Source organism: Tribolium castaneum, chromosome 10 (genome assembly GCF_031307605.1).
Source record: "Tribolium castaneum strain GA2 chromosome 10, icTriCast1.1, whole genome shotgun sequence".
Classification (NCBI taxonomy): domain Eukaryota; kingdom Metazoa; phylum Arthropoda; class Insecta; order Coleoptera; family Tenebrionidae; genus Tribolium; species Tribolium castaneum.
The window spans coordinates 5660661-5673130 of NC_087403.1; the positions used below are offsets into that span (position 1 = coordinate 5660661).

General features: G+C 36.9%; 3 protein-coding genes and 1 long non-coding RNA gene across 5 annotated transcripts; all 4 read right to left on the reverse strand.

Annotated features, from left to right (window-relative positions):
• Positions 1 to 389: 389 nt before the first annotated feature.
• On the reverse strand, positions 390 to 1769 carry LOC662318 (retinol dehydrogenase 13). Its single transcript, XM_008201220.3, has 4 exons — positions 1471 to 1769; positions 1061 to 1423; positions 879 to 1001; positions 390 to 831 (listed from the first exon to the last, which is right to left on the reverse strand). Exons 1-4 carry the CDS (start codon positions 1586 to 1588, stop codon positions 506 to 508), a joined length of 930 nt encoding a protein of 309 aa, XP_008199442.1. The 5' UTR covers positions 1589 to 1769; the 3' UTR covers positions 390 to 505.
• A 287-nt stretch (positions 1770 to 2056) lies between these two features.
• Positions 2057 to 8961, reverse strand: disp (dispatched). 2 transcript variants are annotated; one of them, XM_008201218.3, is made up of 10 exons: positions 8542 to 8957; positions 8228 to 8483; positions 7982 to 8179; positions 7786 to 7936; positions 5056 to 5285; positions 4823 to 5005; positions 4398 to 4773; positions 4152 to 4347; positions 3666 to 4107; positions 2057 to 3620 (listed from the first exon to the last, which is right to left on the reverse strand). In XM_008201218.3, exons 2-10 carry the CDS (start codon positions 8369 to 8371, stop codon positions 2223 to 2225), a joined length of 3318 nt encoding a protein of 1105 aa, XP_008199440.1. In that variant the 5' UTR covers positions 8372 to 8483; positions 8542 to 8957; the 3' UTR covers positions 2057 to 2222. The 2 variants fall into 2 exon arrangements, with proteins under 2 accessions (XP_008199440.1, XP_008199438.1); XM_008201216.3 differs by having other exon boundaries at positions 7786 to 8179; positions 8542 to 8961.
• A 298-nt stretch (positions 8962 to 9259) lies between these two features.
• On the reverse strand, positions 9260 to 10357 carry WRNexo (WRN exonuclease). Its single transcript, XM_968355.4, has 6 exons — positions 10202 to 10357; positions 10031 to 10152; positions 9760 to 9981; positions 9570 to 9711; positions 9423 to 9524; positions 9260 to 9370 (listed from the first exon to the last, which is right to left on the reverse strand). The coding sequence occupies exons 1-6, from the start codon at positions 10259 to 10261 to the stop codon at positions 9305 to 9307; spliced, it is 714 nt and encodes a 237-aa protein (XP_973448.1). The 5' UTR covers positions 10262 to 10357; the 3' UTR covers positions 9260 to 9304.
• Positions 10358 to 11383: 1026 nt separating this feature from the next.
• LOC135267282 (uncharacterized) lies at positions 11384 to 12401 on the reverse strand. The gene is made up of 2 exons (XR_010335690.1): positions 12113 to 12401; positions 11384 to 11965 (listed from the first exon to the last, which is right to left on the reverse strand). It is a non-coding gene; the product is annotated as an uncharacterized LOC135267282 (long non-coding RNA).
• Positions 12402 to 12470: the final 69 nt, after the last annotated feature.

Consider the following 12470-nt stretch of genomic DNA (forward strand, 5'->3'; position numbering starts at 1 on the left):
TCTTTGAAGATTTAGGGCAGGTCATGCTTAAAACTTGTAAGTAGTTATTGTATTTTCATAAAAACTGTGATGGCTCGTGTTTAAGTGCCAAATTTACGCATAGGGATAGTTGTAATTAGCCAAATTATTTTTTATTGTCGCCTGATATCTCCAGTTGATTTCTAATCGATTTTTTCCACTGTATCTACATGTGCATTTTTCTACGTAAATAATCAAATGAGTAGCCACTTATGGTCACGGACGAAGATTAATTGAATAATCAAGTTCAAAAGTACCGTAAATATTAATTTTTATCATCTGAAGGTTAAGATCATTACCGGCTCATTTCCTTCTGATGGAATTAGGGACGCGAAAAACCTTCTAGTCCCCAATAACGCAAACGAAAAATATTGATTATTTTGTAACTTTACTCGAGTGTCATGAACGTACAAGATATCACCTGTGTTTTACATAATAGCCTATCATTTAATCAAATTTAATAACTAAAAGAATATCTTCGTAAGTCTTAGACGGTTGTAAATGGATTATAGTTCGGCTCAAGTCCTACAAGTTTCAAGCTTTCGTCCCACAGACGCTTAGCGTCGACTGAATTTTGTGCAGCGGGAGCGACGGCCGCCACTGCACAATCGGCGTAATAAAGGCCAGTCTCATTGGCACACTTTTCATCAACAGCGCAGTAAATTGTTGTTTGAGCCCCCTGGTCGGGGGTTTTAATCAAAAAGGAGAAAATACGCCAAAGCCAACGAAGCCTGTAATCCAAATGACGCCCCAACTCAGTTCGAATGACTCCAGGGTGGAGGGAATACACATTGACTCCTGTTACATTTGCCTCTGCAAAATCAACTTGAAAACAAATTCCTCCTGCAATTTGAATCAACCTGCAAGTCTTCGAACTAGCTCTTTGGTGAATAAAATATTGGCTAATTTGCTTTGCTGGTACGCTCCCAGTGAGCTGTATTTGCGTTTCTGCCAATTCAAGTCCTCGAAGTCGATACAACCGTCTGGAAATTGAATTATGTTACACGTCGTAATCTAATCGGTGTGACAAGGTCGGGTTTACATTTGTGAGCCACGGAAGACACATTCACGATTCGGGCAGGTGTACTTTGGCAGATTTTGGGCAGTAACAACAAAGTCAGAAGAAAGTGTCCTAAATGATTTGTACCGAACTGCATCTCGAAACCATCCTCAGTCCGGCCCTCCGGACACATCATAACGCCCGCATTATTTATCAACAGATCAATTCGTTTCTCCGTTTCCAAAATAACTTTCGCGCAATTTCGCACCGACTTTAGACTAGTTAAATCCAACTGTGTTACCATTAACTCGCCCAAATTCTCACCATCTGAGAATTCTTTTTTTATGTCCTCAACGGCCTGATTCGCCTTGTCCAGATTTCGACAAGCCACAATAACACGGGCACCTTCGAAATAAAATAATTAGAACGTAAAACTTTTTTAAATTATATACCTCGTTGAAAAAAATCCTTCACCGTTTCTTTTCCAATGCCCGTATTGGCGCCCGTAACGACTGCAGTTTTGCCGTCCAGACGCGCCTTTGAGACACACTTGCCACTGAATAGCCCCATTTGGCGCAACTATGCGACAAATGCCAGCCTAACACTGAACTATCCGACGAAAGATGAATAGCAATGCTCGATTATTTTCACTGCGGTGAAAAACGAGGTCATGAAGGTGGGAAGAAATTGTGAAGACTTTTAAAGAGCGATGGGAGGCGCATGCAAGGAATTTTTGACCGACACGAATCATACACAAATAATAATTAATAGCAAATCAGGTTTGCGATAAGTGACACTAAATTGGTGCACAAATTAATTTAAAATAAAGAGTGCGAGTCCAAAAACAAGAAATACGAACGCATGACTATAGAAATACTCAAAATTTGCAAATTTTCAAAGTATTAGGAGTATTAGGATCGTAGGAACGCAAAGAGGTGCTTGAATTTAAAGAACGTTTTATTAATTGATCGTCAAAATTCTTTCGTTTGCTTAAAAATTGGAGGAGGGGGATGGTATGGGTGCACTGAAAGAGCGTGGTCCTTTCTATAATATATATTTAATTTATATATGTGTACGTTTGTTACTTAAATGCCATTTGAACAAGGGTAAATGATAGTTGTTGAAAGAGCATTTATGTAAAAATCGAAATAAAAATAAAAGAAATACAGAGTATATCACAGAACATTTAGTCCTAATGTTACATTTAATTGTCATCGGCCATGATAATAGTAATGGCGCTGGTGGCGGAGGGTGATTGATCGGTAAAAACATATCTATTGTGGTTGTTTTTGCCAGCCCCGCCAGTACTGAGAGACCTTTGGAGGGGTCTCGGAATAGGCCGTACTCCACTCTTGCAAGTCAACGAATCTAATTCGTGTGTATCTGAGAGAGAGGAGTGATTAACAGGACGATTTCGGTCGCTAGAGGACGTTTTTGATTTACTGGAAGGACAACAACTAAGCTTGGAATAGTGGAATTGGCCGAACTGATTCTGGGGTCCAATAATGGCCAACATAGCACCCAGATGGAATGTGGCATATATCCAACTAACACTCATTACAGTTACAAGGAATATTCCGATCTGTATGTATGGCAAGATTAGTGAGGGCATCATGAATGCTCCAGCCGCCCCGGTTGTTAATGCTGCCATCAATACAGGACCTGCCATGTAAGACAATGCGTACTTGGTAGCAGCGATCCGCTCGTCTGCCAGAGCAAGTGGACATAATCTATAATTCACAGTGTAATGTAAACTAAAATCTACAGTAAGACCTATAGCTGTCGAGACAGTTATAGACTCCAAAATATTCAACTTCCACCCTAACAGAACTAGTACTGCAACAGTTACAAAAATACTGCACGTTATAGTTAAAATCGCGTATAAACTTGTCAAAATATTCAATGTTGATAGAAGCAAGACTATTAAAGCTAATCCCATTGACACTATAATTGCTAATATAGTATTTTCCGATAACTCTCTCTGCAAGTCGTAGAACTCCAACTCGCTGATGAACCAGCCGTTTTTCATTGTCTTGGGAGCCGTCTTCAGCTCCTCAATCATCCAGTTCTCGACTTTCGTGTAAAATTCATGCATGTATTCATAAGACATTGAATAACTATAATTACTATCATACTCTACGATAACAGCTTTTATTGTCGGAAATTGGTCTTTAGAAAATTTCGGACCGGCCATTCCAGGTATCAAATATTGACTAGGTGTTTCGTAAATATCCGTCATCTCTTCCACTATGCATTCATAAAACACGCTACTGTTATACGGAAACGTGGACATTTTGCAACAAGGTGACCAATCTCTTTGAGAAAACGAGTCAACACAATCCCTCTGCATCGAGCGCATGAACGTTTCAATGAAACAGTTTGGCAAAAGGGGCCCAAAGGTGGGTTGGAAAAAGGGCTGGCGTTGCAAGCGCTTGCAAAACTTCAAGAGCCACACTTGAGATTCCGGTTGAGATATATCGAAGTCCGGATCCAGCTCCAATTTGCCGTAACTCTCCGGGTTCAGATGGTCGCCATTGTCCACGGGTAAAACACCCCAGACAAAACGTAACGGAAGCTTGTAATTAACGCCAACCAAATTCTCCTACAATTAACAACTAACACACGGTATTACCCAGTTAGGACTTACCCTTTCCTCGCGTCTGAACCAAAAGTGATATTTGTATTTAAAATCGTATTGTTCGAAGGGGTGCGAGCTGTCGAACAGTTGGAATTCGGATGAGTCAGGTAGTTGAAATTTCGGATAATAAATCACAACGATCGTACTTATTAAACCTATTATGGACAATATAACCAACCATATATATCTGAAATTGACAACACTGTCTAACAAGAAACGCTCTTTGGAACTCCAGATTCTCCCCAAAAATGAACATTTCGGCCATGTCGTTGATAAGTTCCAAGTCGGTTTTATCAGTTTTGAACAACACCAACGTTGCAAGCACGCCATTAAACAACTTTTCGCTAAATCAACATTTGAACAACATGAGCGCTCCCATATTACAACACATGCGGGGAACCAAGTGATCATCATAAAAAAATTCGTTATTACGGCCGTCCCCGAAAATATGCTAAAACGATAATTGAAAAATCAAAAACTGGATTATTTTCCTACCTGAAACAACATATTGCCGTCACAGAGCTGGCATAGGAGGCCAGGAAAGCCACCGAGGTCGTTAAGGACGTAACAAACATCGAAAAAAATGCATGATAGAAGGTATCACCCATTAGTTTGACTATCGAGCTATTTTTTTCTTCTTTAACTTTGTGCCATATTTTACAAAATATAAAAGCATCGTCCGCTCCAATACCTGCAACGCTTTGTGAAAAACCGATTTCCGGTTGTCGGGGTTTCAATTACCGATTGCAACAATAATAGCTAGCAAATTCATAAACGGAAAAAATTTCAGCTCAAAAACGAGCATGTACATAAAATACGAAATCCCCAGTGAGAATATAATTGCAATTATTGTCATGATAGTCAGGAACAATGATTCCGTATATAGCCACATGCATAATAACACAAAGAGTGCCCCGGAAGTCATCAACCAAGCGTCCCGTAACAGGCACTCGTCAAACAGAGCATCTTTTATCCCAAATTCCATTGCTACAACTGATATGCCTTCATATTCTAAGTCCATTTGAATAATCTCGTGATAATATGGTAAAATTGCTGTACTACATGCTAGTGGTAGAAAGATCATTGTTTCTTCTAACGTTGTACTCTCCCGAGTGTTCTGAAATCAGCAAACATCACTCCAAAGAACGCAAACGGTGATGATGTACATTAGGCGGCAGAAACGTCGTGCTTGTTAAAAAATTAAGTACATTAAAAACGGCATCGTGTCGAACGCATTCAAGCGGTACATCACAGTATCCCTTATCGAAGCAATCTTGCATTAGTTGCAGTTTATGAAAATATTGCGAACAATTTATCAATAATGTTTTTGTTGCGTTAACGTCTTCTTCCTACAAGTCACACGTTTCAGAAAGAACAAAAATTAGAATTACAACTTTACCGTAATTGCTAAACACGAAGTTCTATTGTGTAAAATTGCTATGTAATTGGCTAAAGACCATGGCTTGCAGCACTTCTTTACGTGGTAATCCTGATTCGAAATGCACAAGTCTTTGTAATAGTGAGCTTCAATAAATTCGTGCTCTATGCGACACAGAGCCAGTAAAGATTTTAAAGTAAACAGGTCCTCGGCGTTTTTCGATTTTAATACTATGTGAGCGAATCGTTCGTCTGCAACAGCGGCAAGTCTTATTAAATCTTCATTTCTGTTACATGCGGTATATAATTCGCATTTCAACTAAATTACCAATCAAAGCGGACTGTAATTTTATTTAAGTTAAGAAAATAAAACCATTAATTTCTCAACGCGTTACAAAGTGGGTTTGAAATATTTAAAATCAAATGTTTCTGGTGATGTCTTGTTCTATCATTGAATTTTCTGTTGATGACCAATTCTAGACGTAAAATTTGACGTCACATCCGTGACGTCACGTAATGTTACGCGAGCGTCGCAGTAGGCGAGAACAGAGCAGTCGGAAACGGGCAGTGGCATGGGTCACATCGTGAGCGCGAGGCGATTTATTTAGAATGTAACAAAATTATTGTGCCGTTTAATTTATTCAGTTTGTTAATTGCTGTTGTCGCGAACGGACGGTGTCATCAATCAAATCTAAATTTTAAAGGGTAAGTCTGCAGTGATTTATTGTTAGGAAAACGTTACAAACTATAGCGGAAGTGAATTTTAAATTTTTAAGAGAGGTGTTGAAAAGTGATAGTTTGAGTGAAATATAAATAAAATAATTTATTAACACGTAATGATTTTGTCTTAATTTCGATCTATGAAAGTCCCTTGCTGTAACTTTAATGCAAATAAAGATTTTTTAATGGTGTTGTTTTATTTTTTTTTTTTTAATGTCTTGCTACAAACAGTAGCCAACGCAGAAGCCATGAAGGTAGGTGCTTTTTTTTCTATTTATCTTGTGAGGTGTTGAATTTAATAGTTTGAGTACCATATATTATAACGTATTGTGTATTCTTTATTTTATTTAATGTTGATAACAGTCGTTTGTTGCAAATAAAGATTTTTTAATGGTGTGTTTCAATTTTTTTAATGTCTTGCTACAAACAGTAGCCAACGCAGAAGCCATGAAGGTAGGTGCTTTTTTTATTTATCTTGTGAGGTGTTGAATTTAATAATTTGAGTGCCATATATTATATTTTGCGTTCTTTATTTTATTTAATGTTTATAACAGTCGTTTGTTGTAACTTTCATGCAAATAAAGATTTTTTTAATGGTGTTTTAATTTTTTTAATGTCTTGCTACAAACAGTAGCCAACGCAGAAGCCATGAAGGTAGGTGCTTTTTTTCTATTCTTCTTGTGAGGTATTGAATTTAATAGTTTGAATGCCATATATTATTACATATTTTGTATTCTTTATTTTATTTATTGTTCATAACAGTCGTTTGTTGTAATTTTCATGCAAATAAAGATTTTTTAATGGTGTTGTTTTTAGTTTTTTTGATGTCTTGATACAAACAGTAGCCAACGCAGAAGCCATGAAGGTAGGTGCTTTTTTTCTATTTATTTTGTGAGGTGTTGAATTTAATAGTTTGAGTGCCATATATTACAATGTATTTTGTATTCTTTATTTTATTTAATGTTTATAACAGTCGTTGTTGTAACTTTCATGCAAATAAAGATTTTTTAATGATGTTGTTGTTATTTTTTTAATGTTTTGCTACAAACAGTAGCCAACGTAGAAGCCATGAAGGTAGGTGCTTTTTTATTTATCTTGTGAGGTGTTGAATTTAATAACTCGATCGCCATATATTATAATGCAGCATATCCGTTTGTATTATTTATTTATTTAATGTTTTTATCTAGAGGCAACATCGAATTGCAAAGAAAACATTTTGATTTATTATTTATTTTCAATTTCAAACTTTTCGTTAAATAATTCGTGTTTGAACAGTTCCTCTTTACCCATCAATCCCAGTATATAGTTCAACCTTAATTGCATATTTTATGTACAGTTTAAGTCATAGTAAACAATTTAGTGTCTTCATTTGGAATTTATTAGAAGATGTCCCTATACCTCTATTGCAAATAAATCAATGTCCATTTATGTTTAAAAAAATCATTTAAAACATAAAAATATTTCGTGTTATTTTAAACGCATATAATTTTGCAATATCCTTTTATTGTGATAAGCAAGTGACTTTTTGCTAACGTTGGTAATGTTCGCACGCTTGTAATCAACTAATCAATTTACCTTCGTTTTTGCACCTGTCATTTTGCAGTTCTGTCAAATTTGTGTTCAAAACTTGTGTGAGATTTCTCTAATAATCGTTTTTAGTTTGTGTATGTGTAAGTGTAAAGGATTTGATTCGAAAGGACGACGAAGACCTTAAAAAGGTAAAAGTGCATATTCTAATTTATTAAAGACAACTTAAACCTAGACGAGTTTTTAAGTTGTTTTCCATTATAAAAAGCCACCACGCACCGAAGTTTAATATTTAATTGTCCATTTTTTGTTATTTGAGTCAGTGGTGCTAAACTAATATCCAAATTTCAAGTCACAGGCCACTTTGATCCGCAACGATTTTCAAAAAATAATTGTTTTCAATAATAAAGGGTCGTCGGCCTGATAAGACCTTTCCCTACTTAAGTATTTGACTTGATAGCAAATGGTTTCGTAATGTGATTGTTAGATAAACAATTTGGCTTACCAGGATAACCACAAAAAAAACCGTCGATTTCGACCGGTTTGACGGCGACGTTTTCAGCAGCTTTTGGGTGCAACATGTTTTGTAGAGCCCTCCAGTTATTATTTTCGTAGCTATTGTCAGAGCGATTATTACTTGCTTCATTTATAAATACCTGAAATGGTGGTTTAGAAGGGGGCGACTTGAGCGGCAAAGTTACATTAGAAAAATCGTTTTTTTGTTTGTTTTTCTTCTTTTTTCCATTTTTCTTAACTTTAGGTTTAAAAAATGTTACATTTCGTTTTATCAAAATATCTTTGGGGTTAATAGCAAATTGTCCTGATGGTCGAGTTGATTCATCTAAGTTCTTCCAAGCAGTTAGTCTGTTTGATATAGCTGTTCCTCTGGTAGTGAAGCCCTAAAAGCGGCGAATGGGCCTGAAGGTACCAAACTTGGCTGGACTTACCATTTTGGGGTCCGAAAAGTCTTTGAAGGGCTTGGTTTTCAGTGTAAAAGGTATCACCAGGCATGTACCAGAGAACACAGCAACTGCCGATATAATGATGTAGGGGTGATGGACGATAATATGTGCGAACCAATTCAAATTCATTTTTAACGCTTACTCCATTTACCATTTGAGATTGCTTCTAGTCCCTCGTCGAAAAATTGCTTGTAATATCAAAACCGCGCGCTGAATTGTGCGAAAACCGGTCATTTTAGGGCTGAAACGAGGTTTCGTAAAGCGCGTGCAAATGATCGAGTGACGAATAAAACAATTACCCTATTTGATGGAGCCAAAGCCACCCTGGATCGCTCGTCCGGGCAGCCGGGTGCGGTAACGGGTAAACTAACCACCAAAACGCGACCGCTTCGTGGAACCCCACCAGACAATTGCCGCAGCCAGCACCGAAAAACCCAGCCTGGAGTCACATTCCTCCGACGAACAAGGCGACGGCTGTGCGAATAAAACGCGAAAAATCCACTTTAATCGCACGAGTTCCGAGAAAATCGCCGGTGAAGCACCGAGCGGAGCCCGCCGATTGCGCCCGAACCGGGCGGCTCCCAGCGCGGTATCAAGGCCAGGCGAGATGGAAGTCAGCTGTTTATAAACAAATACAATACTTCAAGGACACAGCCACTCTCATACCAACAAGTCAAGGTTACTATCAGTGCATTCCCGGGACACGGACGGGATATCACTGGGACTGCGGGCGGGATCGCCGGTGTCTTAACACCGGGTTTCCTTATTGATTTTGAATTTCGAGAACGGCTCTTGATAAATTGTACGCGGAAACCGCAGGCAAAAAATTATCGATTGGCTTCATTATTCTATATTTGCATTTTATAAGCCGAAGGGCTCTTATTACATTAGGGCGAACGTGACTTATTAACTTCCCGGGCTCAAGGACTTTGTTTACCTCGCTTTTATTAACTCATAACGAAATAATCCCGCTTATTAAGCCTGAATACATTATTCAGGCAAGCGACAAAAAGAAAATTCTCTCAAAATTAAATTATTTATTCGACTAGCAACTAGATACAATTAAACGCTATCATTTTCCTCCTGTGCTTCCCTCTTCTTGAGCTCGTTGTATAACACTAGAGACGCCTGCAAATGACTAAATAAAAAACAAAACTTATTTTTAGAGTGCAACAGTTACATAAGCGTCTGTGGCTGCATAATCCAGCTGTTCCTTGCTTAACGGGCTCACATGCCACTTACTCATCCTCACTTTATTATCTTTAGAAATCGTCATTTTTAACTAAAACGAGAGCAGTAAAAACAGCCAAAATTTTTAACAAAATACCAAAAATGTAACTAGTCTTTCCATACTCCATCGTTGCTGGAAAGGTAATATTTGGTTTGCCAAAACGCCGCTATCAATACAATTCTCAATGTTTTTCTCAACGTCAAATCCGGCAAAATCCCGTGAAAGCTTCCTAATATCGCTAAAATAATGCGCGTGTTAATTTGAGAAATTCCCGTCCCAAAAATACTTTTTAATGTTGACTCCTGTGATTCTAACTTTGGGATGAGCCAACAGCACTGACAACCCCTTGGGGAGTTTTTTGAGGTCGCTTATTTGAATTAAATAGCACGTGTCCAGGTCGGGGCTTATCTGAATTAGGGCCGCTTTTCCAGGGCCGGTCTGGAACGAAAACGGCCATTCGACGTCAAAGCCAAGCACTAGGACATCAGCAGCCTCGTCGGCTAATTTACTAAAAAAGTGGTTAAAGGTGCCGCAAATAAATTTTCGGACAGAAGTACATCAAATTGTCGCAGGCGAGGGCACATTCGATAAAATCCCTGATGTAGATTTTTTTGCCTTTAAACTGAATTGGAGGCCTGTTCCGAAACTCCTCTTCCTCCTTTTGTTTTTTCAGTTTTTCCTAACAAAAGTGTGATAAATGAGGGGCTATTTTTGGTTTTACCACGTACTGCTTCCCTTTCTTCCTGCGGAACGGAAGATCTAAGCCGCATACGACCGTTTTCACTCATTTTTTTTAATTTTTGTGTGAAAAACAAGATTCAAACAAGTGTAAACAAAAAAGCCGGTACACCATCTTGGGATTTCTGAGGCGGGGTGTTGGTGCGCTTTCTTATACTTGAATCTTGCGTTTGGCGCAATATTTGAACAAGCTTCAAAATGGAGATTATTTTTTTATTTTTATTTACGTGCAGTTTTAATCATAATTTTACAAATAAGTAAAAAGTTATTATCTTTTACTCATGTTTCAAATATCAACTACAAAAAATTCAAAATTCGTGTGCAAGTTTCATTTATAAATCAAGAAAATTTGACCATGTATCACAAAAAATAACATGGATGGCTGCCGGTAGACCAAATATATAATTAATATTGGTCAGTGTTTATCTGTAAAATGTTCCTTACTGTTTCATTACCCTATCTCTATGAACTACTTTATTCAAGAAAAAGTTGCTATCAAGTTTCTGAGCGTAATATTGCTGATCTCTCATTTGTGTAAAGAAAAATCTTTCGGTGAAAAATTTTCACAATAAAATAAATGCATATTTTTTTGAATTCTAGTTTTTATTCCATAATTCCTTTTATTTTTTGTTATTTTCTTCTGTATTTTTAGTTTTAGTACAGTGCAATTTTAGTTAATTTAACTTCGTTTTTTTCTTCATTTACTTCGAATAGTAACTGTTAGACTTCGCCTCCCGAGTTATATTTATAATTCAAATAAAAACGGGTTATTATTTTTAAGTAATTCCAGGAACTATTTTTTTGTTGAATATAAACGTAAACTTCATATAATAAGCATTTGCTATTAGAACTACTAGTAGGGCCCCTTCAGCACACAACCATTTTTTAAGGAAAATTCCCGGATTTTCAAGGGTAAACAGAAAAGCAGAAGAAATTGTGAAAACACCCCCGTTTTTAAGGTTTATTTTAAAATTAACATTTTCAAAGATTTTACGTTTTTCTGTTGGGCTACTGTAACACACATTGGAATACGATTCCGGCCAAACAAATTCAAGTATTTAAAATTAAAAATCAAATATTGTCACAGATTGAACAAATGAATTATATTAGAATTAACTAAAATTGCAGTTATCAAAAAGGATTTGTGTTCTTGACATAAATAAACCTATGAATAATTTATTTATTATTTTATTGATGATACACCTTTATTAATAGAAAAATATAAGAGTTAGCTGAATAAGTTGCCATGAAAATAATAAAAATATGAAAAACTTGAGTGATTTGCTTTTTAACAAACTTAAATTTCACCCGGTAACGTGAGCATAGTTTCGTCTGTGGTTGAAACTGATGTTTGGGACCCCTCTGGCGAAGTAGACCCATTGGATTCTTCACTCGAGCTTGAGGATGATGAATCATTTTCAGCTAGATCTCCGAGCGTTCTCTTAAAGGCGTCTAAACTAGCAGCACTTCTGAATCTTATTCTTATAAACAGAGCAACGCTCATCACTATTTCAACAGTTGTGTCATCAATTCTATCAATCTCCTGAACCGGCGGGCGACAATTCTGTATGAGATCAACGGTTATTCGCTTGTGGGAAGCCGTCACCATCATTTCGGTCTCTCCACCATTATTGAAAGACACAAAGGCCAATTGTTGAAACATTGCTCTTTTCCTTCTCTTTAACTGTAGAACTTTTAATTCGTCAATCAATCGACTATCAACACCATATCGTTTTTCTTGTACCATTGTTTTTCTGTAACAGATAAAGAAATGCATAAAAAGTTGTGTACCTAGCGTATTCAGCCACATAAAATAGGAAAGCCTCTTCCATGAGTTTTGAATTAATGAACCACAGAAGGAACCATCGAAATACACAAAAATTAATAACAATTCTCCTTACCTTATTTTGTGTTCTTCAATAAACGCAAGAAAAGTCACCGAAGAAAAGATGAAAGTGATTTGTTGTTGATAATATTTTGACGTAGTGATTTTGACATTTGACTTTGCCGGTTGCCCCATCTTTCGGTGTACTAGTGCAACATATAATGACAATTGACTTTCCGAAGTAGGCAACTCAGTTAACGTTTCTGCATACAATTTATCTATTTTTGAAAATTCAAAATTGTATTTCTAATAAATAAATCAGACCTTTAGATGCAGATTTTTCAACATCCGCGGTTGCAGATGCGGATTTTAAGAATTTTTTGGCGTAGAGGTGCAGAAATAAAATAGTAAGATAATAATAGGTGGTGGTGATA